This window comes from Meriones unguiculatus, chromosome 5 (assembly GCF_030254825.1).
Source record: "Meriones unguiculatus strain TT.TT164.6M chromosome 5, Bangor_MerUng_6.1, whole genome shotgun sequence".
NCBI lineage: Eukaryota > Metazoa > Chordata > Mammalia > Rodentia > Muridae > Meriones > Meriones unguiculatus.
In genome coordinates, this window is record NC_083353.1 from 121,541,316 (window position 1) to 121,569,148 (window position 27,833).

Here is a 27,833-nt window from a genome sequence, read left to right on the forward strand (position 1 = left end):
CAGAAAGAGACATAAATTAAAAGGCAATGGGTAGGAAGGCCAGGGAAGAGAGAACATTTCATTTTAAAAAAAAATGCTTGAAAAATGTTCTCCAATAAGCTAAGTATAAACAGTAGCTTGGTAGCTAGAGGGTTGGCTGGTAATGGTTTTTGCATTGGTTGAAATGGAACTAACACAGAAGACAGCACAATGTCTGTCCATGCATCTGACTTAAGATCTACAGCTGGTTTCACTGTTGAACTCACTCTTGCCCTAAGTGCCTTGACAGGATTCTTCCTTTTCATGCTGTGACTAAGCTGGAATCAAGCAGCATCCAAAATTGTTCTGGGATGTCAGAAGATAGAGGCCAGTCCATGCTCCATGCCAAGTCTACACAAAGCTTGGACAGATGCCCATGGCTCCATGGTTTGGTATTTTTTGTGATGGTAATCCGGCTATTTAATCTTTCTAGATCTCAGTGCTCCCATCTGCAAAGTGGGGACACTATTCATTAAGAGGATCTTGTGGGGGATTAGTGAAATATTCGAGGATTTTCTGTATGGTTTTATTCAGTGGTTTTGAGCACTTACCGTGCTCCTGGTTGTGCTTTATATGAGTCTAGTGTAAAGACTGAACACTCATGCTTTTTGCCGTTCTGCAACTCACAGTCTTGAGAGGAGAAATGGGTGAGAAATGAGCAGAGGGATACAGTAATCCCTTAGTCTTTGTGAGAATGGTTCCAAGACCTCCTTGGATACCAAAACCAACAGATTTATAAATCCCTTATAGGAAACAAAATCACATATGCATGGAACATTATTATTCTATCCTTTTGTAAAGACTTATTTATTCATATTTTCTATGTGAGGGTGTTTTGCTTGCACATATATCTGTGTAAAGTGGGTGCCTGGTACCCACAGAGACCAGAAGAAAGTGTTGGATCACCTAGATGTACAGATGGTTGTGAGCTGCCAGGTAGGAGCTACGAATCAACCCTGGGATTTCTGCAGGAGCAACCAGTCCTCTTAGTCACTGAACCATCTTTCTCGTCTAATCCTGTATTCCTAAATAATCTCTGGCTTACTTAGATTATCTAGCACAATATTAGCGGTATGTAAATAGTTGCTTGCCGTACCGTTGAGGGAAGACAGCAAAGAGAAGAGCTTGCACATGTTCCTTCTGTTGCAGCTTCCTTTGCCAGATATTTCTGATCTACATTGGTTTGGACCACTGGGCATGAAACTTGGAAATATGGAGGGCTATGATAAATGTACAGATGGAGTGTGTGTTGGTTAGTTTGAGAACATACATAATTGCTTCCTAATGGGGCCTTTGAAGAGGTCAAACCTACCCCGGGAGGCAACATTTGTACCAATGCTTGATGAGTCATTAAGAGCTAGCCAAGCAGAACAGGTCTGTAAAAGGAACTTTTATTTGCCCATTTCAATTGTTATCTTGAAGGCTTATTGCCTCTTTCTGCTTACCTAGGCCTAGTCCTGGAAGCTTCTACCCTCCATACAATTTAACCTACACCTACAATGTTTTCAGCCTCTGAGACTTGTTGCTTAATAAGCTCACCCTTTATTGTCCTTACTGAGCTCTGGGCTGGCTGGTTCAACTCAGCTGTTCTGGCTCAAACTCCTCTCCCAGATAACTTATTCAGTCTGGCTTTTCTCTTGGCCTCTGAATTGCTCTGCTTGGCCTCAAACTAACTCAGAAATCTTTTTTAATCTTCTAGCTCCTTCTCATTCTCTGGTTTGTTCTGTCTTCACCTGTGTTCTTTCTCTGCAACGTGTCTCTCTATTACTGTCCCAGTTCAACTGCCTTCTCTCCTCTCTGCATTATTCCTTAAGTAGCTTCCCTTCCCTCTCTCTTCTCATGAGAGTTGGGCATATCCTATTCTGTCATATCTTCTCTGATTCCTAACTTTTTCTGCCACTCAGTTAGACATCACTTTCAAACATGGGTGCTTCCTTCTACAAATAACTTTACCTTCATTGTTTGGGATTAAAGGCGTGTGCCACCACACCTGGACCTAAGCTTTTCTTTACCTGAAACTTGCTCTATTCCAGGCTCGACTTGAACTCATATCTGCCTGCTTCTGTCTCCTGGATTAAAGGCATATTTGTATTCCAGGTGGATCACACAGACCTAGAAGGTCTTTGGATGTGATCTCCTGCTAGAGCAGCCATGTTCTAAATTAATTTTTTTTCTACACAGATTTGAAAGAGAAAGAAGAAACATGGCCTTGCTAAATAAAGTTGAAGTCACATGCCCATAAAAGGGAATAACAGTACAGTGGAGTCAAGGAACTGTAATCAGTGTTTGATGGTTAGAACGTGGGGTCTAAGCTGAGAAATGATAGAAAATGGGAATAAAGGGACAGGCAGGAGTCTAGAGGCAGAAAATGAAGACTGAAGATGCTTAGTGTGGCTCTGTGTTTTTATCTCAAGCCACTGGAGTGCTGTCGTTGAGTCTAGTTGGGGGAACTGACATGAATAATTTTGTGTTTGGGGAGGATACATCTGACAGTGTGTGAAAGCTAGATTCGAGTGAGGAGAGATCAGACTGGGGAAGGAGGCAACTGAAATAATTCATGCAATAAATGACAAAGGCAATAAGATAGGAAACAAGGAGAAGAGACAACTCTACAAGACGCTAAGAGACGAGAAAGAAAGAGAAACCATCTAACGACTTCCAGACTTCTACTTCAGGTATTTAGGTGGACTGTGGAGCCAGGGTGAGTTTAAAAGAAGCACAAACATGGGTCTCTGTGGGCCATAAAAGTAAATACAGTGGCTTCAAATACAGTGGTGGAGAGCTGGGGAGGCATCTCAGCCAGAAAGGTGTTTCTTGTGCTTCTCACACCCCTGTAACACTATTGTCACCCCCATGTCTGCAATCCCACAGCATGGAAGGTGGATCCTTGGGACTCACTGGGCAGCCAGCCTAGCCCACAGGATGAGCTCCAGGGCAGATAGAGACCTTGTCTCAAAAATTAAAGAAGGTAGTTTTTGAGGAATAATACTTAAGATTGTTTTTTGGCCCATACAAATGTACATATTCACGCACACTTGAATGCACATGGTAATCACACACATGTGAATACTAGGCTGCAGACTTGGGAGAAGAATCTGGGAATAGCTATTGAAAGTAGTTTTTCTTGGCATTTGTCATTTCTAAAATCTACGTGGATGGAAGTTTGCAGAAACTTCAGTACACTAATACATGACAGAAGGTAAAATGAGTGTGAATATGAAAATAAAAGAGATCACCTGTGTCAAGGATTAAAGAGGTCAGTTAATATGTTCGATCACTGATTGAATGCTGGAACTCATGGGTGGCCTTCAGAATAGTTATAATGAAAACGCACAGTGTAATGTTAACCCAATAGCAGTGTCCATCCTGTTCATCAGTACATATGGTGAAATTTGGTGTAGCATTGCATTCACATCTTTAGCAGCTTTCACCAGCAAGTCTTATCTTGATCCATTCAATAGTGTCATTCACTGTTTTTCACTGTCCACCTTCTACTTTTTCTGCAGTATAGACCATGATTTCTTTATGCACAACTTTCTGGTTGCTGAGCCAAAGGGCTAAACATCCTTTCTTTTTTGCCATAAATTGTACACAAGAAAGGAGGTTATACAACTATGTCTCCTCCTTTCTGCCTCTCAAAAAAAAAAAAAAAAAAAAAAAAACCAAAAAGGCTGTGGCTTTGCTTTCACTATTTCCCTCTGTGACCCAAAGCAGAGGGAGGCTGTGTTAGAGTTGAGCTGCTGAATAGCTGGCCCTGCTGGAGGAGCGCCATAGGCTCCTCAGATGAAAGGCGACTAGAGAAGGTAGATGTTATTTCTAGAATTATCATGGGAAGAGATGTAATGAGGAACTCACTGCAGGGCAGGGAGAGAAAGAGGAAAGGGGAGGGGAAGAAAAGAGACCCTGCTTTCCATGAAAAGCAGTTCTGGGAAAATATTTGAAAATATAATGTGCACACTGAGAGGTAAACAGAAAACAAGAAAGATGGCCCCCAAGGATGGTCAGCTCACACCCCATTTGCTTGTTTTTGTGTGAAAGTGAAAATCTTGAAGGGGTGTACGTACATCTCTGAAGAAACCCTTGATGACTCTACAGCCCAAGGTCTCTGGGTAAGCTCTGGTGTAACACAGAACCTCCTGATAGGGGGATTTTCCCCCAGCACGACCAGCTATTTAGTCAAGTTAAAGATGGGCAAGGTATTTATGTCATTGGTCTCCTGGACTGCTTGCTGCCAATGAGTCAATGGGTTTTGTGTCTGAGTTCTGTGGTACCTCAAGTGCCAATTGTTCTCTTTCTTAACTGAAACTACTAAAGTCTGCAGAGGGCATGTTTCATCACCCTACTGGGGCATGCTCTCAGGGCTGGAACCGTTCAGGGAACCAGGGTCCTGCTGTCACTGCCCACCAGTGGTGGTATGATGTGATTACAACAGAAAAAAAGTGGTTTTCCCAGTCCACAAGGGCCATTCTTTAGAAGGGTGTCTTCTCCCAAGTTCTGAATGCCTCCCTGAAGGTTTGCAAGTGAAGGAAGCCGTCAGTGAAGCCAGGACCCAGGGCAACAACAAAACCTTTCAACTGAGGATATGGATGTGATAGTGTGAGTCTTCATAGTAAAAGAGAGAAATCAATAACCTTCTCACTTGGACCTGTTGTTGACATATGTCTGGCTGGACCTCACTTCTAAAAATCCAGAGATATTAGCTATAAAGGGATGGGGTGGTAACTGCTGATCATGCTGAAGGATTTAGCATTGAAACAAGACAAACCATGAGGCACCCAGATCTCTGAAATGTGTTTCTCCTAAAATGTGTCATTGTAACCTTCCCTTCTCTGCACAGGGACATCAGTGGGGCAAATGTCTTCTCAGGCACTCTTGAAATGTCCCCCTCAGCCCGGAAGAGAGCCATACAACTCAAGTATTAGGATTGTGCCTGACCTGTTGGAACTGAAAGCATGGATGCTAGCTAACCACACTTTGCAAATGGGGCTCCCTGGGGCTTGGGTTTAAGAGCAGTAACAACTGAAACAAACAACAGGTATAAAGACTCCTGGGAAGCAACTGTCCACGCGTCCACACCGCACTGCCCACAGCCTGTGAACGGGACTAGCTTTTGTACTTTGAAACCAATGTGATATTTGAGAACGGAATCCTATGTTTATTTTCCTTTCATTCAATTCATTTTTAATTCACATGGAGCCCTGCAAGATTCTGTTTTCTAAAAACACACTCTCGGGGCTGGGGACAGGTGGAGATGGGTACACAAGAGAACACGTAAAGGGAAAGATGACTGAACAGACGGAAGAAGAAGCAGCAAAGAGCAGTGCAGACACCCTCCAGGGAGGAAGAGGAGGAAGCAGAAGAAAAACTCAGACTCAGGGAGTCTAGCCTGTGTCGGCTCTTCAGCATAATATAGATTCTTTAATGCCGTGGGCAACCTGATTGACAGATAAAAACAAAATAGCAAAAACAAACACAGTTTTCTGTCTGCAGAGTGTCAGTATTTATAATTTAGGCACTCTTCTAAACAGGTCACTTAACTCAGATTAATTCTCATGACATCACTGTGGAAGCACCGTGTAAGATTAACAAAGAAGAAATGTCTACACTCATGGCCCAGCGCTTAATGGACTAAGGGAGAAAAGAGTATACTAACCCAGGAAGAGTACAGCCGGCCCTGGTGGAGGGACCAGGGTCTGGGTCATACAGCCTCCTCCCTCCCAACATAGACAAACTGAATGAAAGGAAAATAAACATAGGAGTCCGTTCTCAAATATCACAGTGATTTCAAAGTACAAAAGACAATGAAGGACCACTGGGCCCCATATGCTATTTCTGATTTTGCCAGAAAGGGGTCACAAACACCCCCTTGCTAAACATTATATAGAAACGAAATGAAAAGAGAACAAATGCTAGGCAGTGAGGTCAGGTATGGCCTGGGTGTCACACCAGTGTGCCTGGTTCATCTTGGAAGAGACTCAGATTACCTCACCACACAAGGTTAAGATATTCGAAAGTCTGACCACTCAGCAGTAAAGTTCCCATCGGAGGATGCTTTGTGGTAATTGTTATTACTATGGGTCACTAAAAAGTCAAAAGTAGGGGACACTGGAAAAATTCACCCTCACTTCTGAGTATCTGTCCCCAAAAGCAGCTGGTGACAAAGCCCCTGGAACTGCATGATTGAGCTGCCCCACGCTGGAAAGGAAGTTCTAAAAACAAGCAATCCTACAACCAATTCTATAATTAATTAATAAATAGTTGCAAACGGAAAATACACCATAGTCCAAGGCTGCATATAAAACCACAGATTGTTTGAACTTCTTAGACAGATAACTTATAGATTCACTCCAGCTCTTTCTTATAGTGATAGAAACTGAAGACCTGGGACATTTGGGCACTTGCCCCAGGGCACATGATAAATTGATGTCAGACACAATATTACATAAGCCCAGGGGGGAAGACTGATCTATTTCTGAGACTCTGAGATTAAGCAAGTGGATCATTCCTATCAAAGCAGCTATAGGCATCCCGTCTGGAGTACGAAGCAGAGGAGAGAAAGCAAGCCCAGAGGACTGCAGACCTTTATGCCAGCCAACTGGTACAGAGATTTGGTGCAAGTTGAGTCCAGGACTGAAAAGGGCTCAGGAAGAGAAAATGCATCAACAAAACCCACCAGGAGAGACATTTGCATCCTTGGTGTGATTGGTGTTAAGTGATGTCCTGGGGAACTGGGGACGTGGCAGGAATCAGCTCTGTAGGGCCAACAGCATCTCCAGGTTCTTCAAGCCACTCAGGCTCTTCTCCGGGAAGAAGGGCCCAGGTGCTCATCTATTATTGAACATGTTTAAAAAGGCATTTAGGAAAGTGCAGCAGGAGACAGATTTGCAGCTACAACGTCAGTCCCTGGAGGGCTGTGCTTGCTTAGAGACTGAGCAGGGTTCATGTTAGCAACGTGGGAACAGCCAGGCTGGCAGGTGTCCTGGTGTTCTCTGAGACACCTGTGGGCACAGCCTCCCTTAGTTCACCAGCACATGAATGGTATGGAGGTTAGAAATTGATACAGCCAGACCACCCTACTGTCCGCGCACTCAGCCAATAGGCACGGTCAGGGTTCTGACTCTTTTGGATGAAGGTGAGCATGGTATAAAGTGGGCAGGCACTTAAAAATCATGTCATGGGGCTGGGGAGATAGATCCATTTACAAGTTGTTTGTCTTGCAAGCATGGGGATGAAAATGTGATCCCCAGATCCATGAAGAAAAGTTGAGCATAATGGCACACAGTTAAGGGGGTCCCTGGGTCTCATTGGCGAGCCAGCTTACCTATATGGCAAGTTCTAGGACAGTGAGAAACCTTATCTTAAAAACATGTGGCTGGTGCCTAAGGAACAATTCCTGAGATTGTCCTCTGACCTCCACATGCATGTATACATACATGCACACTTGCATATACAAATATACCTAAAGATACATGAATATGCACATGCTTAGACACATACTGATGCACAAAGTATGTCATAATGAATGTACATAAGTAATAGTTAACAAACAGCTATGTCATGTATTGGTACACATAACTCATGACATATTGTGAAAAGAAAACAGGATGTGTAATATCCAAACTTTATGAAACTACGTCTCTGTGTATCATTTATAAACGATGTTTCCAATATACAAAGACAAATGAACAATGACTAGACTGATAGAAATCAACATGAAGACAGAAACTACTTTTGGATGCTAGAGTACAGGAAAGACTTGCTTTCTCCTTCATGCTTGGGAATGCATTTCTTCTCCAGGCAATGGACTAACATTCTTTAAGTTTTCAAAAAGACCTCATAATTGCATGGGAAACACTTTAAAAGCACACATTCTTTTTCTCTTTTAAGAATCTTACCCACAAAAGAGTCTCAAGCAGCAGTAGATCATCTAGCTAAAAACAGATTTGAAGAGCAGATCAGGGAAGAGGCCATGCATGGCGCATCACACCTACAAACTCAAACTGTGGGAGGCTGAGGCAGCAGGATCTGGGAAAGCAAGAATCCAAGGCTTGCCTGGAGTGTGTGATAAGACTGTGCCTCAAGATAAAACAAAGCAAAGAAACAACAGAAAACAAAAACAACAACAACAGACCAAGAAATATTCAGCAAGGTATCTCAGTGGGTAATCCTGCTTGCTGCCAACCCTAGCAACCCCAGTTTGATCCCTGGGACCCACTTGGTGAAGAGAGAGAACTGAGTCCTGGAAGTTGTCCTCTGACCTCTATATGTGCACTGTGACCCGTGTGCCTCACACACATATACAAACAATAAATAAACGTAATAAAAATTTAAAATAGTAAGTCAAGCCAGCAGGCTCAGAAGAGTGCTCAAACTAGAAGGATGTGACTATGAAGATTCCTTCACTGAAATAGTCAACTTGAATTAGCTAGTCCTTTGAGAGGTTATAGAACAAAGTCCATAGACTGCTTTCAGGAAAATACAGACACAGTCTTTGTGTCTTATCAATCTAATGAAGACTGAAGACACTCCTTCAAAGAAGCTTGAAAACAAAATAAATAAACTTTGTATTTGGGTGACAATATAGCTGTGTCCACTTATTCCTTAAAGTACCAAAGCCCCAAATGTTCTGAGCTTTACCCGAGCTGCCAAGGAGCAGGGCAGCACTGCCTGCTCTAACTTTGCTGGGGAGGGACCTGGTGATAACGCATTCATGAATCCCCAGTGAAGTTCCTTGGCATCCTCCCATGTCCTCCTTAAAGCTGCTGGTCCCTGCACAAGGCGGCTCTCCACCAACCACCTGAGCGACAGCGCTCCCTTTACTCTGACAATTCCACCACCTGCTCAGACCCTGACCCCAGGAAGAGCCTTCAGCATTTGCCCTTGATCATCTCTCCCCCAGGTCTCTTCCCTGGGTCTCTGCCAGTCTTCTTACTGAATTTCAGTTATCACCTTCATGAAGAACTCCCTCAAATCCGCATTTTAGTGGCATCTTCTTAACAGAATAACAAATTTGTATTTCTCTTTTCTCCTCCCTCAACAGTGACTCAGCATTAAGAAACTTAAAATAGAATCCATGCAATGTCTTCCTGTAGCACTAATTTCTGCCTCATTTTGATCCCATTCCTGGTGCCTGAAGCTCAGTGCTTTGTCTTTTCCAATATGGTCCAGAGTCATTTTCCATGATCGGTGTGTCTCTGCTCCCTGTACCCAGTGTTTGCCCCTGAGCACCCAGACCCTAGATGATGGTAGTGGTCATCTCAGTCCATAGAGTCCTGCACAGCTGGTGCATCATCCAAGTAGGAGTCAGAATTATGTCTGACATTCTCATGACTCCAGGTTTCTAACTGCTTCTTGAGTTTTCATTCAAGCGATCATGGCTTCTAATGGGCCATGTTTCTTCAGAGGCCATTCTCTGGTCTCTTGTTTGTGCCTACCATTAGGATGAGTTGGAAAGCCTATTGTTCTATGAATAAAAACACACTTTATCTGCCATTACCTCTGTCTGTAACAGCATCCATTGTGACCTGCCTCTAAAAACCACCTTCATTATGGCCCATCTTAAAACCATACTCTCAAATCTTTCCATAATTCTTTTAATAAAAACGTCATTTCAGTAAAAAAAAAAAAAGCACAAATATGTATTTATTTATTTATTATGTCATAGTTTCCATGGATCAGAAATTCTGGTACACCCTAGCTGGGTCCTCTGGCTTGAGGTTGGACCTACACCCACTATTGGGGTTTTACGTGACTTGGAGAGGGGTGCCTGACAGGCCCCAGGTCCTTACTGGCTGTTGGTCAGAGACAAGAGCTTTTCTCCACGTGAGCAAGCTTGTTGACGGCAGTATGATGAGCTTCCTTCAGATCAAGGGATATAAGAGACAGTGAAAGAACAATCTAAGAGAGGAGCCGCTCTTCGTACATGTTCACCTCAAAAGCAGCGCGCCATCGCCTCTGCCTTGTCCCATTCCTCACTGAGTCTCTAACCGTCACCCACACCCGGGAGGGGACGTCGCTAGGGCACTGATGAAAGCAGGTGTGCTGTCCAGGCTCATCTCATTGCAACCCGCTCCTCACACCCTTCCCTGCCTAGTGGTTTCGTGTCCCTTCTGTTAAGGAGCACAGTCCTTGAAGAGGTGCCATGTTTATCTTGGTTTCCATCTTAGCCCCTGACACAGAGGTCTCTGGAGCGAAGTCCTTCATGTATGTCTGTTGAATTAGACTGAGCTGGCTGCATCGCAGAAGCAATGGCAGCGCCTCTTTCTCATGGCAGGGAAGACAAACTGCAGGAAAGCCAGTGGGGGCAACAGAAGGAATTTGCCTGAGCTTCAAAGTGTAGCTGCATGGTCGTTGCAGTTCTCTGAATAACCAGTTGCACTCTGAGCTAGAATGCTTCTAACTCCAGGGGAAGGATGTGGGAGAATCTGAAATGCCATCTCCCTGGAACAGAGAGGCCAGGCCCTCCCCTCACAGCCTTATTTAGCAATCGCACAAATACACAAGCAAGTGCAATTACTGTCATTAACTTTCCTTCCTTTCTATCTGAAGCACTGAAAAATCTCAGCTGAGTGCATCCTCTGCCCAGACAACTTCATCTCTAAATCAGAACAGTGCATCTGAAAACCACCCTGCTTTCTCAGGATACTCAGATGACGTCACTCTCCTGTCAGTTTTCTGTTTCTACATTTAAGATGTGACAACATTTTGTCTCCACTTTCATTTTCTATTCTAAGGTTTTGGTTTTAGTTTTTGTAATTCTACGGGGTTTTTGTTTTGTTTTGCTTTTCATTTCCCCCTGTTAATATTCCTTCACTCTGGTTTCCGAACCCTGGTTATCCTTGGTAGAAACCTCCTCTGGGCCAGGTGGTGCTTTAGATCACTCCAAACCCCCTTGAAACACTTTAAGGTGTTACAGGTTGGCGTGTTGTTTCTACATCGCGTTGCCCGAGAAAGAGGGAGGCCTTCACGCAGTGTTTTTTGCCTTCTACGGTCAACTGGGAGGCTCAGTTACAGGACTGAGGTTGCGCAGACTTCAAAGACGCAGCACTGACGCCTCAGCCGCCCTCTAGAGACTTCAAGGTGAACTGCAGGAGCCATCAAAAAAGCCAGGTAACCTGGGTACCCGCTCCCTTAATCCCCGTGTTTCCAAGGCACACATTTTAGTTCTTAAACAAGAAATGGGCGCTTTTTGAAGTCACCTCTGATGACTCTCCAGGGTCCGCAGGTGCTGACCTGGAGAACGAGTATTCCAGCCAAGGGAGGCTGCTGTCCTCGGCCACAGAAGGACGAGGGCCTGGTGCTGCCATTCTCTCCAAAGTTCAGGAGATTCTGAAATCCGGAGTTCCACAGAAATCTGAACCTCTAAGAGCCAGGAGACAATTTAACCTTTACATTTCCTGTAGGACACACCATGTCTATGAACTAAAAGCAGGGATAGGACTTTCTGCTCGGGGCCTGTTCTATAGACATCTGCACCATGTCCCTGTGTAGGGTCATACTGTGATGGTACAGGGTCAACTGAGGACAAGTAAGAAAGTGACATAATTGCCATAATTAACGGTAAGGAAGGAAAGCCAAAGGATGTCATGTTCGCTTATGACAGCAGATTAGGGAGGCAACTGACTAAACATGGTTCATATTAAACAATGAGCATTCATGCTTTGTTGGGAAACGCAAGCATAAATATTGAAATGGTTGCAAAAATTCATCTTACTCTCTAAGGCCTACCAGCAGTGCAACAGTGAAAAGAGATCAAATATTAACCACATTGCCCTGTTCCTCGGGTGGGAATGAGCCTGAAGGCTCAGCACAAGAGTTATATAAAATTTAAGCAAAGGGCCCATTGGCATAATTTGAAAAAAGTATTTATTTTAAATCAGTCATCGTTGAAACTTTCCCCCAAATAATGCTTCATAGTTGGTACAAATGTAAGCAGCGGCTTATCTGAAATACAAACGGCAGTTCCAGAAGGCCCTCTGAGGCTGGGAGCATATGGCTAAGGGTCATTGCATCCTGGCTCACTGTTCCCACAGCACTTGGTATTCTAGCCATTCATTTGCTCACGTGTTTGCTGTCTGACTCCGCCCACAGGACACGAGCTCTCCAGGGCCAGGGAAGGGGGGAGTCTTGTTCAGCCGCCCCCTCCCTATCCCTAGAATAGTGCGTGGCGCCTCATACGGCTTAGAAAATAGTCACTGACTGAAGAAAGCCACACGTTCAGCCTAGTCAGGGCATTTATCTTCTGTGTTATAAAGATGGTGGGTCATACGGAGTCTCCTAGAGTGACTGGGACAGGTCTTAACTCTTTCCTGCTGGGCTGATGGCTCTCTCCTCCTCTTTATGAAAGGATAAAGATCCAGTCTTGTTTTAAAGCTTAATGGTTGGGAAATAAAACGAGAATAGAGGACAATGACAGAGTGGCAGCTTAAATATCTATTAGATACTTCTCCCTGTGAAAAGAAATGTCTGTTATAAACCATCCCTGGGTTTTATAAGTTAAACCTCAGATGACTGAGCTTCTTCTTACAACTTCCTGGTAGAAGCTGGTTGTTAGCACTCACTGGAGTGGTGCCAACCCCTCACACCCAGTCACACCATGGGAACGCTGATGTTTGTGGACCACAGAACACCACGCAGCTATCGGATGCTACTGTAACTCAGTCTCCCTCTTTACCAACATTCCCTTTTCCACCACCCCTGAATCTGGCCACATCTTTTGTCATTAAACCACCTTCTCTTGTGGAAGGAATTTCTTTGTGGTTATGAGCCCATCTAGCCACTGCAGATAGAAGAAGTCATAAAGGGAAATCCTTTATGACCAACCACAAAGTTATGGCTTACTACAATGAAACAAAATCTATGTATGACTAACAGCATAAGAACACACTCTGAGGTTTCATAAATAGGTGTGGTTGCTTCCCTGCTTTGGCTGTTACTGAGTGGTTACTGAGAGCCCACAAAGAGCTCAGTCTAAACAGAGTATTTCCAATACTCCCGCGACTCTGGCTAACACAAGAACTGCTGTGCGAGGCTGGAGACTCTGCCAGTATCTTGTTACTAATTAACATTCAAACTTTTCTGAATGGGGATTGAGCATCTTACCCAGGGTCCTCCTTCTTGCTTAGCTTCTTCAGGTGTACAGATTTTAGTATGTTTATCCTATATTATATGTCTAATATCCACTTATAAGTGAGTATACACCATGTGTGTCTTTCTGCTTCTGGGATACCTCAGTCAGGATGATCTTTTCTAGTTCCCACCATTTGCCTGCAAATTTCATGATTTCCTTGTTTTTAATTGCTGCATAGTATTCCATTGTGTAGATGTGTCATAATTTCTCCACTCAAGGACCATTCATGTAGATAACCTAGAAACCCAGCATACATGTAGCCCATAGCAGCTCAGTATCCAAGTGGGTTCCCTAGTAATGGGAACAGGGACTGTCTCTGACATGAACTCAGTGGCTGGCTCTTTGATCACACACACCCCCGGGGGGGGGCCCTTACTAGGCCACAGAGCAAGACTATGCAGACAGTCTTGATGAGACCTGATAGACTAGGGCCAGATAGAAGGGGAGGAGGACCTTCCCTATCAATGGACTGGGGCAGGGGCATGGGAGGAGATGAGGGAGGGAGGGTAGGATTGGGAGGGGATGAGGGAGGGGCTACAGCTGGAATACAAAGTGAATAAATTGTAATAATTTTAAAATAAATTCTAAAAAATCTCAAAAAGAAAAGATTCAAACTTTTAAAGTTTCATGAGTAAAACATTGTTTTGTTGCTGTTGACTTATCACAGTACCAGGTATCAAACCCAGGTCCTCAAAAAATACCAGACAAGGGATCAGTCCCTCAACTATATCCTGCTTCCCAGAAAACTTCTCAGAATGACATGAGAAAGGATGTTTGTCAATTTGGGATTTCGTTTGTTTGTTTTAGGATGGGTCTCTTGTAACCAAGGTGGTCATGGACTATGCTATATATCGAAGGATGACCCAGAACTCCCAACGTTCCTGATTCTGCCTCCAAATGCTGAGATTAGAGGACATGTTCCATCATGCCTGCTCATTTTATCACCAAGCACATCAAAGATTTCATTTGCTGCTTCCTAGTTTCAATGGCTCAAGACCAAACTGAACCTGTTATTGAGTGTGTGTTTCTATGTGTATAAAGGGTCTTTTTATTTTCTTATTTTCTAGAATTTGATTCACTTGTAGCATTTGTTTAAATTATGTTCAAGCACAAGCATAGTGAACATGTTTATAATAACTCTTGTTGCATAACAGGTACTGTATTAATAATCTCACATGAACTGAAAATTCATTTGATTTTTATAGTAACAATTTAAGGGAGATGCTGTTACTATCCCCATTTTATAGATAGAGAAATCAAAGCACAAAAAAGGTGAACCGAGAGCCAGAGCCAAGGGCTATTGAAGGAAGTTGGTTGTACTTATGCTGGAATGCAGTCTATATGCAGGGATGGAGGGTAGAGAAAGGAAGGCAGAGCAGGCCAGCCTTGAATGTTGTGACTGACCTGGCCACTGTCGAGAGAAGCAGGGCCACATGAGGACACAGTCCACCAATCTTAGCGACTTACGTGTATATGTGGTGTTTATATGTGGGCATGTGAGTGCAGAGGCCAGAGGTAAAGCTTGGGTGTTACTCATCTATGATTTTCCAGCTTACTTTTTTAATGCAGGGTATTTCACTGGGCATGGAGCTTGCCAACTAAGATAAATTCTCTGGCCAGGGAGCTGTAGGAGATTCACCCATCTCTCACTGATCTGAGACACACGCACACACACACACACACACACACACGATCCTATAACCATCCTTTTTATCCTTTGGGGGGGATTCAGGTATCTAAACACAGATCTTATCCCTATGCCACCAGCACTTGGCCCACTGAGCCACCTGTAACTTTTTAGCTGTGGAGGTATACCAACTATACTGTTTTGGGTGTAAGCATTAAAATGCATTCCTTCTTAAAATGCCACAACATATTAAAAATTTCATGTCATACTGTAAACATGAGATGTGTCATTTGCTTAAAGCATAAGACAAGTATCAAAATAAATAGATAATTACTGAAATTAAAAATTCTCACCCCTGTTAAGTTGACTAATGCACCACAGTTGAAGCCCACAACTCAGGAAATACTGGGGTAGCAATGATGACTCACCGCTGAATGTTGCTTATTGTTTTCCTCTCATCTATATTTTTAACTTAACAAACCTAGTTTGATCAATCTTGTTTTGAGACCTTACGCCTTTTCCCTTTAGCATGTTGAGTTCATAAAATATTTGTTAAATTGTGTTTCATATAAAAACAAAGCTAAATTTTAATGTCACTGTTTTGTAGGTCAGCTATTTTTAATCACCATGGCATTCTTTCTTCTCTCTGTGCTTAGAACACATGCTTGATCAATGGGCCTGCATGGTTCCAGGACCATCGTGGAGGGAAGTGGGGGGATTCATTTCAGTAGCTTTTATTCAGAATATAGCGGTTTTCTAGAAAATTCCTCTATACAAGGATGGTCTGGACAGCTGTTTATGTAGTTAGTTAGCACGGCCTTTGACATTCAAAGACACATGCTCTCTGTCCTCCCAACTTGAACAGTACTGTGTGTGTTTCATAACAGATAGTCAGAAGGTACAGGTAGATAAACATACAAAACGGTTCTGTTTCTTTTATGATTGCTTTTTTTTCCTTGCTTCTGTCTTTTCTCTCTCTTTTCCCCTAAAGTTTTGCTAAGTCACAGGTAGATACAGTTTTTGACAGTCTCAATTTGAACCCCATAACCTCACACCCATTGTAGAACCATTCCTTTCTTTTTAAATTTTATTTATTTATTCATTCATTCATTTATTGGGCATGCGTGAAAGCATGTGTGTGTGCTTGCATGTAGAAACATTAATGTCATGGAATTCTTGTGGAGGTCAAAGAACAGCTTGTAGGTGAGTTCCTCTCCTTCCACCCTGGGGCTCTAGCGACTGAACTCAGGTCAGCAGATTTGGCAGCAAGCATTTTACCCCCTGAGCCTCTTTGCTATCCTAGAACCATTTCCTAACACTTAATTTTGAAACTCTTAAGTGATAAGGTCCACACAGTGCCATGGTGCAAACCATCTTGTGGTCTACACAGATATTTTCGCTAACATTTCTAGACTTTGATGCTGTTGGCATCTTCTACTCTTTTACACTGATTGTCCACATAGTTGGCATGAATGGGACTAGACATGCATGGGGCTCCCTCTACAAATGAGCCTCCTCTACATGTGTGGGTATTTCTCAACACTTCGACAGTGAGTTCATATACCCTAAAGTTCTCCATATCTGGCATTGCTAATGAAGTGTTATGTACAAATAAATTAGATGTGATAATGGATAAGTCTTTTTAATGTTCCTAAAACCTAGGTGAGGCTAGTCTAATATTGTTCCCCAGTTCCTTTAGAGGAAATGGATTTTTAAAAACTTTTCTATAAAGAGAATGCTGAGGTGGCTCAAATAGCCTCCAGAAATTGTACCTAAGAGATGGCTCCTCCTTTGCCAGCAAGCACCTTTCCCTATGGGATAGATGGATAATGGAAAAGAAAAGTACAGAGTGTAGAAACAGCTAAAGACAATGACCTCAGAAGACATCCTGCACTGGGCCTCCAACTAGAAACTGAAAGGGTGTCCAGAGGAAGCCTGTTGGGAGCCAGGTGCACCTGGAAAGCACAGCAGGAGTCTGGTCAGCTGGCCTTTCTGGATCTATTACTCTCTCCCCAGTGACTTTTGAGATGTGCACCCTTTCCCATCTTCTACTTCCTCTCCACAGTCAGACTTGCCTTCTCGTTCCCCGGCACAGACTGGCTTCCAGTTGAAGCTTTCAGAAGATGTGTCTGATGGACCTGAGATGCACAAGTCTGCAGACCCTGTGCCAGGGGTTATGAGCAGCAGCAGAAAATGCTCAGACACACAATGCAGTATGAAGACAGACGGAAAAAATGGAAGCCTCCAGTCAGCCATCAGCAAACATCAGAACAAATGAAAACAACCCACAAATTACAAACAGAAGTCATCCTGGAAGAGAAAGTAATAAAATCACCCGGAATTATTTAAGATCTATGGCTTCTGTGGGAAATTTACAGCCATGTTCTTTATTAATAACTTTCATTTTTAATGACAATTTATTTTCCTTGATGGCCAGTGCAGAGTTAAACCTTCACAGCACAGACTGATCAGCAGTTAGTAGGCCAAGGCCAGAGCTTCTCTTTCTGGAGGCACGGATAACTACTACTCTGGTCCTGGCCAGCTCTCACAAGCAGGCCTCAGACGGTGTGGGGAGAGGGTGAGGGAGACAGAGAGATAATCTGCCCACATCAATACAAATCCATCGTCACTGTAGATCTCACTATGTGTGATCCCTGAGCGCAGATCAATAGTGTTATGCTTGCATATGAAGGACAACCAGATGCAAGGACAGATGGTCCAGCTTTAATGTCAAACTTCAGATCTCAGCAAAGGTCAGTATGCTCTTAAGATATGCACGAAGTGGGCTGGGTGGTGGAAAATACACAAAGGTTTGAAAAGTATAGGAAGTACACCTTTGCAATAGCACATCTGCCATTAGGCATCAGCCTGTGGGTAGACCTGGCAGTCATCTGGCGCTCCCAGTGGCAAAATAAGAGAACTGCTCTGTCCTCCTGGGTCATCTGTGGACAGGGCAGCAGAAATGGCACAAGGATGCCATACACCCAGGAGCCCTGCTGGTGCCTTGGGAGGGTGGCCCTGAATTTTCCAAATCTCCAACTCTCAAGAAAATCAAACAAGAATGGTAACAGCAGAAAGACACAAAACATGTGGCCCTCCTCTGGGTGATGCCACTACCCAAGAAAAGAAATGTGAGCACATCGAAGAGGAAGCACACTCAAACCAAAGGTCAACTGGGGAAGCTTGTAAAGCCCTTCACAGATCAGATCAAGGGAGCCTTCCACAGGCTGCACATCACTGCCAGGTACTGAGCTAAGGGAAAATGAGCAGTTCCTAAGTGAGGGGCTTTGATGTCAAGGGGCATTAAATAACGGGAAAAGGGGAGGAGGACAACCTATTTTCAGGACCCTCCCTGCTGCAGACAGCCTTTTCTCCAGTTCTCAATAGAGCCTTGGCATCTCACCCTTCAACAAGACTGACCACACTTCTCACCATGAAGTAGACCCATAGCCTCAAAACGGTCTGTAAACAGAAATTACTTCTGTTTGAAAACCAGAATGTCTTACCATAAAGGACATGTTTGAAAAAGTATGACATCCCCATATTGAAAAATTAGGTAGTTACTTAGTTTCACTGTTTTGAATATAATTCAATAAGATAGGAACATGTCTACAGTCTCTTAGTGAGAGGGGAAACATCAGATTATTTATCTGTTATGTTCTCAATTCTGTGGCATTTTGCTGTGTTATAACACAAATACTTGTATGCAGAAATAGCCTGTTGGTAAATAGAAAACAGAAAATTGATAATTCATTTTATATGTAGATATAGGTAAATGTTACTGTCCCTAAGCATCTAATAACACTAAATACCCTTAACATGAGAAAAATCATGTATGTTTTTTAACATAAAAATAAACATTCATGTCTTCTATGTTCGCTGGCATTCTTTCTCCTTCAGTGCCTCCACTGGGGGGAAAAATAAGATGACCTACAAACTAGAAGAACAGTTTTGAGGACCTGAGGGCTGACTGCACATAATAATCATGGAATAACACTGCGGCAGAGTTTAAACAAGATGATGCAGCTGTCTTTGGTTTGAGGGGGGCACATCCTTCTGGTTCAGTTCTGCCGTTTAACCCCTTCTGCAAGCACAGATTTCAGAAGTACAGTCAATCAAGGCTATCTTGCTTTCTTACCCTTTTATTCTATGGTGGATGCCAGCCTCTAAAGACAGGTAGCCTTTCTGAAATGTTTCTTTTTAGAAAAATAAGTTATAAAGAATGCAAAAACATAAACCCCCAGTTCTTTAAAAGAGCCTACCAAGTAATGGGCTTCCTCGTGACACCAGAGTGATTGGCCTGAGGTGGGTTCTCACAGCATGCCTTGTTCTTTCTGAATTATTTCATATTTGTATATGGGGAAGCCATGGGGTTTGAGACACACAGTGATCCTAAAACATCAGGGTTAACAGCATTCTTCCTTCTTACCCTACCCCAGCTCTGCTTTCTTTTCTCCTCCTCTTCTAGGAGCTGGACTCCAGTGGCCCTTTCTCAGAACCTCAGAAAAGGAAGCAGATGAGAATAGTGCTCTAGCACTCAGGAACACTTGAGTGTGAAGAGTCCCAATACCCTAGCTCAGAAAAGCACCTCCGAGTGTGCACATCCTCTGCATGGCCTTTGTGTACATTACAGTCATAAGCAAAAGAGGCTGGCGTGAGTTGGTTAACCATGAACGCGCAGCATCAACCCCCTGACGGGGCACATCAGGCAGGAAGACGTAGGTTACAAATATTCACAACAAGCACACAACAAGCACCTGCCTTATGGGTGTACTTGAGTTTTGCTGTTGCTAGTTTCAATTTCAGTCACCAGCCAAACAATGATAATGATCTGGTAGGAGAAATCTTTGGCTCATAGTAAATGCTGAATAACCATCTGTGGGCAAGGATTGGTGGGAGGATAGGAGGGTGTGGAAAGGAGAAGAGAAGGGGAAGACAGATAAAGCAAGAAAAGAAGGAAAGAAATGAGGTGTGGGGGGAAGAAAAAGAGAGAGGAGAGGAGGAGAGGGGAGAGGGAGAGGGCATGAAGCAAGGGAAAGGGGAGGGAACAGAAAGGAAGGGAGGCTCTTAAAGTCATAGTTCACACATTACTGTGTAGGTGGAACTATGCACATCACAGAGAAATGAGGACTTAACCATTTCTAAGGTCTTTCAAAGTCATCCCCCAGTGTTGTTAACGGTTTTGGAACTCAACCTTCTCTCTATTAAGAAATGTTCTCTGTAGCCAATATAAATCCCCTCTGCTTGATCTTAAGCCCACTTACTCTGGTTGTGTCTCGGGAGGAAATGAACAGCTGATCTCTGCGCTTGGCACGATAATTCTTCATTCATTTGAAGAGAGTAAGCCATCACCTTGTTGCCTTCTTCTGCCCCTTAATGATCTGAATTCCCATCGCTTTTCTCCATGGATCCTGCTTTCTAACCCCTTAATCTAATGAAGCATATTAGGACTCAGTTCAGAGTTGGTAAAAATAGCATGTTGTCAGATACGGGTATCGGTAGATCCAGAACGTGCCCCTCTGACATGAGGAGCTCTGGGCCACTCCTGTGTCTGTTCACCCCGCCCCCCCCCCCGGCCCCGTGGTGCCTGGAACAGGTGCAGAAACTCCTTCCAGGCAGAGCGATGGGATACAGTTTGTGCACAAGCACTCAAGCAGTCACCAAATATTTACTGGCCTGCTCAGTAGCATCTCACATCACTCTGGGCACACAAGTGCAAGGAAGATGAAAACATAGATGGTTCCTGTGTTCCCTAGCAGTCTGCCAGTTTGATCGTGGGTGTCTGAGAGAGACTGTTGGATTCCATCAGTCAGAATTCTTTATATAACATCTGCCTCCATTACAGCATCATGCAATTGATCACAGTGGGAGAGGGCCATCATTGCTCAGGTACTAGAATCACAGAGCGCCTACACCTGGCCCCAGTGCTGTCTGCTGTGTACACAGTGCCAGAGGCCGTAGCTTCTCTTCCCCGTTTTCTTCCTCCCAGGCTCTAGATCCCCGTAGCATATCCAGCCTTAGTGTGTTGTTAATAATAGCTGTTGCTGTTATAGGTCTTGGGGGGGGTAATCCTTTTCATGTTTGGGATCCTTTCTTCCCTCGAACTGATCCCCTCTCCCCCAGTGAATCCATGAGCACCTTCATGGGCTGAGCACTGCGTGCTAGGCTATGTACCCCCCCCAACTCTAGCACTTCCTTCACAGGAAGATCTGGCTGTGACTTCTCAGTGTCCCAAACTATACATGACAATGGTTTCTTGGCATTCCCAAAATGGCACAGACAAACCAAGGATGCTTTGCTCTACCGTGGGAGGGAATCTTTTGTCAGGTGAAGGCAGACAAGAGGGAGCAGAGTTAGAAAATGCTTCTCTGGTGTCTTTGTGGAGACAAAGGCAAGCACAGATGTATGCTCTGTATTACCTCTTTTAGTTCTGACCCAGACAGTCCTTTGGAGGTCTGTTTGCATCTTCCAGCCTGAATATGCACCATCATCATTTCTTAAAGTCATTACTCAGAACAACCCCCCACGCTGCATTTCATTTTTATTATCACAATTTTAGGAACGATTAAATGGAAGCAGATAGCAGTTGCAATGAAGCAAATCATGAGAGGCTCTGATAGAGACAGCAGCCTGAGAGCCCGCTGAACTGGTACTCTGTGCCAGGCTATTCTTAATGCATGTTTATGCAGCTGTCCCCCAGTTAGAGAAACTTACACATGAGCCATTCTGCACCCAATTATCACCATCCTCTACCCTTCCTACTTCCCATGCCATATCTACATGCATGTGTGTATCTGTGTCTTTGTGTGTATTTATATTCAGGATTTTTGTTTGTTTTTGCTTTGTTTTAAAGAGGTCTTGCGGTGTAGCCCAAACTGGTTTCAAATCCATGATCTTCCTGCTTCAGCCACCCGAGTATTGATTGGGATTACAGGTCTGTGTCCCCACATCCAACTTAGATTCCTTTTCAAATGTCCTACTCCACATTCCTTAAGGGCAGAGAGATATTATTGGCTTTCTGTAAATGTTTCTGTTCCAGAGATCTCTGCCATTCTAGCCCCCATTTCTCTTACCCATTACAAAGGACCTCATTAAAGTTTCCCAGGAGCAGATTCAATTTTTTTTTTCCTTGAAACAGGTTAATACATCAAAAGCATGTGTTTGGAATATTTTCAGAGAAATACCTTAGAAATTGTGCAAATGACTGCTCTGGGGAGGGTTCCAGAATTTGAGAACATTAGTGGCCTGGACAGCAGGGCTAAGATGACGAGAGTGGGTCTCCTTCTACTAGGTTATCAATTGGCATGGCTTTTGACCACAGCAAACATGTCCGTAAGAAGTTAACCATTCAGGATGGTGACCACCAATCGACATTTGTTGAATTCTAACTGTGTTCCAAAGACTATTAATTGGTGTTTGGCTATGAAGAGTCATTTAGTCTTCATATTGGCTTCGTGTAAAAGCCTGTTTCACTAAGGGGAAATAGACTGGGGTCATACCCGCCACTCACCCAGGCTTAGCCAGCTGATCAATGGCGGTGTGGGAAACTGAATGCAGCTCTTTCTGACTCCTGAAACCATAAACCAGGTTGTATTGACCTCAAGAAACCAAAGGAGCCAACTTTATAAGCAGCTGTAGGATTCCTCTTAAAAACCAAAAGGAGTGTCGTGAGATCCATCACACAGCTCACACCCACACCGTTATGAATCTTCATCCAGCTCCTGTGAAGGCTGCTGACAACTCCTCTGTTGGATACTTCCCCTGAATGCTACCCTCCTGAGTGCTTCTCAGCCCTTCACAGGCACAGCAGCACCAAAGGAAGGAAGCACCAACTCTCACGATGTCTTCTGAGAACTAACCTGTCTAAAGGGTGTGTGTGTGTGTGTGTGTGTGTGTGTGTGTGTGTGTCCATACATGCATGCACGCACAGGTGTTAGAAGTGAAATGGGTGGAGAACAGCTAATTTTTTCAGATGAATAGATTCTTCTTTTATTCAACAATGATCTCTGGATGCTCACTTTGAGCCAGGACCTCTCCATAAGGGTTACAAGTGCAGGAATGAGCCAGGAGCTCTCCATAAGGGTTACAATTGTCTCCATAAAACATCCACCCTGGTGTGAAGAGATAAGCCACAAACAATCAAGTGCATGAGTAGAGTGCTGGATAAATGGTGTACTAAAAGAAAATTAAATGAGACTTTTGTGATAGAGCAGCTGGGTGACCACCTTAGCACAGGTCACTGGTGGAGGGCCTGTCTGGGGACACCTTTTTTACCTAAATTACAAGAACAGGAATGGTACACATGCCCTTCACCTACTGTGCTTCTAAACATCCCAAGCTTCTCTTATTCACAGTGCAACTCTGTAAACCGAGAGCTATAGAGGGTCAAGATTGGTTTTACTTTAATTTCATCATTTTAGAAAGTGATCAAGAAGAGCAAAGTATCTGATAAGGCTGCAGGGTTAGCGGGTGATCAGGTTAGGAGATGTTGGCCCACATATCATTCTTCCCCGCCCTGGGCCCCCTGCTGATTTCTCTAGTACCCAAGCCTTTTTTCCCTGTAGAGTGCTCACCATTATGCCTCCTGGTCAAGCGTGCACAGACTAAGTTTTCATGGACCCCAGGGGACCTGGTGAATGGACACTAGGAACTCTGGGAATGATAGATATCCCGGAAGGCATGACAACAGTGAGAAAATAAGGCCAACCCATCTAGCATACACAGCCACACTCTGGGGCTGAGGCTGATCCTGCCGCTCCTTCCAGCCTATGAACAACAAGGGCTTGTGAATCTGGGAGCTGCATAGCCCTGTAAATTCAACACTAAGCAACATTTCTCAGAACTGTTATCCTGCCGAACCAATTCGATATGCAAATGCTGTAGCCTATGATCTGAACCCCTCCTCACCTGCTTGACAGAAAGATTAGCCCTAGAATTTCTTTACATAGTGAGTTTCTTTGGTGCATTTAAAGCATGATCTATAAAAACTCAATCTACATAAAAATTTTATTCCTCCTTTTAAAAGAAAACAGCCATTATATCAAGGGCAATAGCATAAACTTGGACTCTTAATGATGGATTTTGGACTCTCTTATTATGTAATGGTTCTCATTCATTCCACAAATATTTATTGAACTGCTTTATGCAAAGCACACAACCAGATTGCTATGAGGACACAATGGAAGAGGGAAAGGCGCCATCTCTGCCCTCCGGGAGCATGCATGCTCACTAACCTAACTCACGGCAAGTATGATGAGGCTGCAATGGAGGTATGAACCAAAGCTGCGGGGTACATGGGTTAAGATCAGAAAAGGGGGCAGTAACATCTTAATTGGACTTCAACACTTAACTGTACGATTCATTCATTCCAGGAAAAGGAAATACAGCATCTTGTGCAGAAGGCTGGACACACCAGGGCACATTCTCTGAACAGAAGGAGCCCAGCATAAACAATGGTAAGGAAAAGATGGCAAACGTTTGAGAGTGAACCTGAGCCTTGAATGCAAGAACAGATGAAATGTGGACCTGGTCCACAGACCATAGCAATCTCTAGTGTTTGGACCAGAAAAGGAATACACAGCTGTATTTTAGAAAGCTCACTCCAGCAGCCACATGTAGGGCTGATACGAATGGACAATTGTGGTTTCAAAGAAGTCCATTAAAGTAAGGTCTACATTTATGAGGTGGAACAAAGGTACAACTGATGCTATAAATGGTCTAATCCCCAGAGGGAGGATTTAGTTGTAGGAAGCCTGAGGCCCTAGACTTTAGACCTGGGGCTGAGACAAGAGAACCCAGCAGGCATCTAGATGGTAGTGGTTTTTACAGGACAGTTCTGAGATGCCAGCTGTTTGAAACAGTGACCATGACCTCAGTACATAAAAGCTCCCCAACTGGACAGCATGTGATCCGTGCATGAAATCTGTGTCACCAAAAACTCCTCTTCTAGAGATAGGCAGAATGGGTGGGATAAGAACACTTCAGAAATTATGGCCCCTTGACTGAAACAGTTAAAAGTAGGGTGTCTGGGTGGAGAGCAGGAGCCCAGGGTACAACTCTCTGATCACATGAAAATGTCAGGGAGAATAACTTTAATCTTTAGGTATGATTTAAATCGTTTAGCTCTGATGATGTCACAATAACATGATGGGTGGAGGCCTTTCAATATTAAGAATTGGGTCCTGAGTTCCACTGGCTGTCACAAATGTCCAGTTCACAAGTGAGTGTTCATGTAGCTTAGATGTCTGGAGTTCTGGGGAAACATTGTAAATTTTGGAGCATATATCTGGCTGCTTAGTCATAACGAGAGTTGGATGCTACAATATGAATACTGAATTGCCCCCAAAGCATACGCACCAAAGGCTATGGCATGATTGGAAAATGATGGAATCGTTAGGATGTAAGGTCAAGCGGGGAGGCAGCTAGGTCACTGGATATGTGCCTTTGAAAGTATAATGAGGTCACAGAACCTTTTTGTTTCCCAGACACCACAAAGTGAGCAAATCTTCCCTGCAACATTTTCCCACTGTTACCTCTGTTTTACCATGTTCTCAACCTTCCTAATTCTGTGAGCTTTTTCAATTTATTTTTTCATTTATTCACTTTGCATCCCAGCTGTAGCCCCCTCCCTCATCCCCTCCCTCTTCTCTTCCCATGCCTCTCCCCCAATCCACTGATAGGTGAGGTCTTCCTCCCCTTCCATCTTACCCTAGCCTATCAGGTCTCATCAAGACTGGCTGAATTGTCTTCTCTGTGGCTTGGTAAGGCTGCTCCCCCCTCAGGGGGGAGGTGATTAAAGAGCCAGTCACTGAATTCATGTCAGAGACAGCCCCTGTTCCCCTTACTAAGGTACCCACTTGGAGACTGAGCTGCTATGGGGTACATCTGTTCAGGTGTTCTGGGTTATCTCCATGAATGGTCCTTGGCTGGAGTATCAGTCTTAGAAAAGACCCCGGGCCCAGATTTTTTTGTTTGGTTGCTCTCCTTGTGGAGCTCCTGTCCCCTCCAGGTCTTTCTATCTCCTCCTTCTTTCATAAGATTCCCTGTACACTGCCCAAAATTTGGCTTACAGAGGCCCTCTGTTGTAGGCTCCTGTTCTGTTCCCTGGTTTCTCCTCTTCCTATGTCTATCCTGTTTGCCTTTCTGAATGAGGATTGAACATCTTACCCAGGGTCTTTCTTCTTGGTTAGCTTTTTTAGGTATACAGATTTTCATATGTTTATCCTATATTATATGTCTAATATCCACTTATAAGTGAGTATATACCATATGTGTCTTTCTGCTTCTGGGATACCTCACTCAGGATGATCTTTTCTAGTTCCCACCATTTGCCTGCAAATTTCATGATCCTTTAATACATTTCTGCACGTTGTAGTGACCCCTGACCATAAAGTTATTTCTGTTATTACTTCATGGATCTCTACTCTGCTACTGTTATGAATTGTAACGTAAGTACCTGATACACAGGATATCTGATATAAGACTCTGTGAAAGAGCCGTTCAACCCCAAAGAGGCCATAACCCACAGGTTGAGAACCCCTGCTAAAGACTTATATGGACAAATTCAGAGGAGTAAAAATCCATAAAGTGAAACCAACCTTCTCTCTATGAACGTTGGTGTGCCTCATTATTTTGTCACAGTTACTGAATGGTGATGAACATACATACTTGCTTTCTACCTTATTTAGAACCACGCTGACATTGTGAAATCTAGTCTCAGCCAACCGGCCCACAGCAACTATGGACATAGTCTGAAATCAGTTATGAAGAGTGATTTTCAAGAAATAAAATTATTATGAATGGAGTGATCACATGATAAAGTATTTTGGGGAAAGACATGTTAAATAAAGTTAAAGATATCCCTCTGTTCTAAGACACATCTGAATTTTTTAATTGCTAATACACTCTGAGATCCCTCTGGACTGAAAGCAGTAAGTTGCATGTCCCAGTATTACTTTATTTTCAGAAGCATTTGTTGGAGTATTTCAAGGAACAAATGCCCATGGATTCACCTACAAAAAAATGCCCCAGTGATTACTTTTAGATATTGAACCTGGGATCTTGAATAGTAACTAAAGCCAATGTTCAGTGTGTGCAGGCACTGCTCCAAGTATTTTATAGATGCCGATGTATTTCATTCCCATTTTATAGGTAAAGAAACTGAAAGACTGAATAGTTAAGACATCCTGCCCTGCCTCCTGCATCCCCCAGTGTCCTACACAGGCAAGTGGATGAGCAGTGACGTCAATGGGGATTAGTGTCTAAAGGTGGAATTTCAAAGCTTCTGATCATCTGGTAGCAGGGTAGAGTCTGAGAAGAGCCCTGTGTGCCAGTTTTCATTCACAGTAAACACTGTCAGCCCTTCTGCTTGTGTGCTAGGTTTAGGGCCTTCCTCAGGCACCATAAGATGTAAGTTCTAACTGGTACTACCGACTTGGTTTCCCCAACAAACTTGTTGGATTGCATTTCATCTCCCATTAAAACAGACATGAGTTAGAAAGCAAAGCAACCGCCACTGATAGATAGTAACCAGAACATAAAGAAAACAGCCCTTTGACTACCCCAAGTAGCAAGAGAGCGAGGATGCAGGCCTGAGGCCTGGCTTCTCCTGTGTACTCCAAAGCTCCCTTATCTTGCCCCTGGTGTCTAGAAACCAGGCATTTATTTCAGGCGTTGCAAAATTGGATACCCTGCTGTTAGGTCAGGACCTGCCGCCTGCCTTGCTACTCAGCTCAAGGATTGCCAAAGACGTGTCCTACCCTCTCCCACTTCCTCTCCTTGTTCAGAAGGATTATCACCAGCTTCGGGTGCATCTGGTAGCCGTCTTCACTGAAGGACAGGTTTCTCCCCTCAAAGGTGACATTGATCAGATACCTGGAATGATAAAAGGAAAGGAAGATTAAAAGTACGAACAAAGTATTTGAAAGAAGATGGCAGTTCGGTTGACAGAAAGGTTTATGGAGACAGACCAGTAGCTATGGACACAGTCAATGGGTACTCTGCAAATTTCTGTTGGCTATACAGTACTCATCTAAAGTTTTACAACAGGAATCATGTGAA

At 43.7% G+C, this 27,833-nt stretch overlaps 1 protein-coding gene across 2 annotated transcripts in view; it reads right to left on the minus strand.

Moving 5' to 3' along the window:
• The window catches only part of Grin2b (glutamate ionotropic receptor NMDA type subunit 2B), a 461,400-nt gene that overhangs the window by 104,139 nt on the left and 329,428 nt on the right, over positions 1 to 27,833 (minus strand). For both annotated transcript variants that reach the window (XM_060384309.1, XM_060384310.1), the window contains one exon: positions 27,533 to 27,647. In XM_060384309.1, the coding sequence (XP_060240292.1) occupies positions 27,533 to 27,647 (115 nt within the window). The remainder of the gene's footprint in view (positions 1 to 27,532; positions 27,648 to 27,833) is intronic.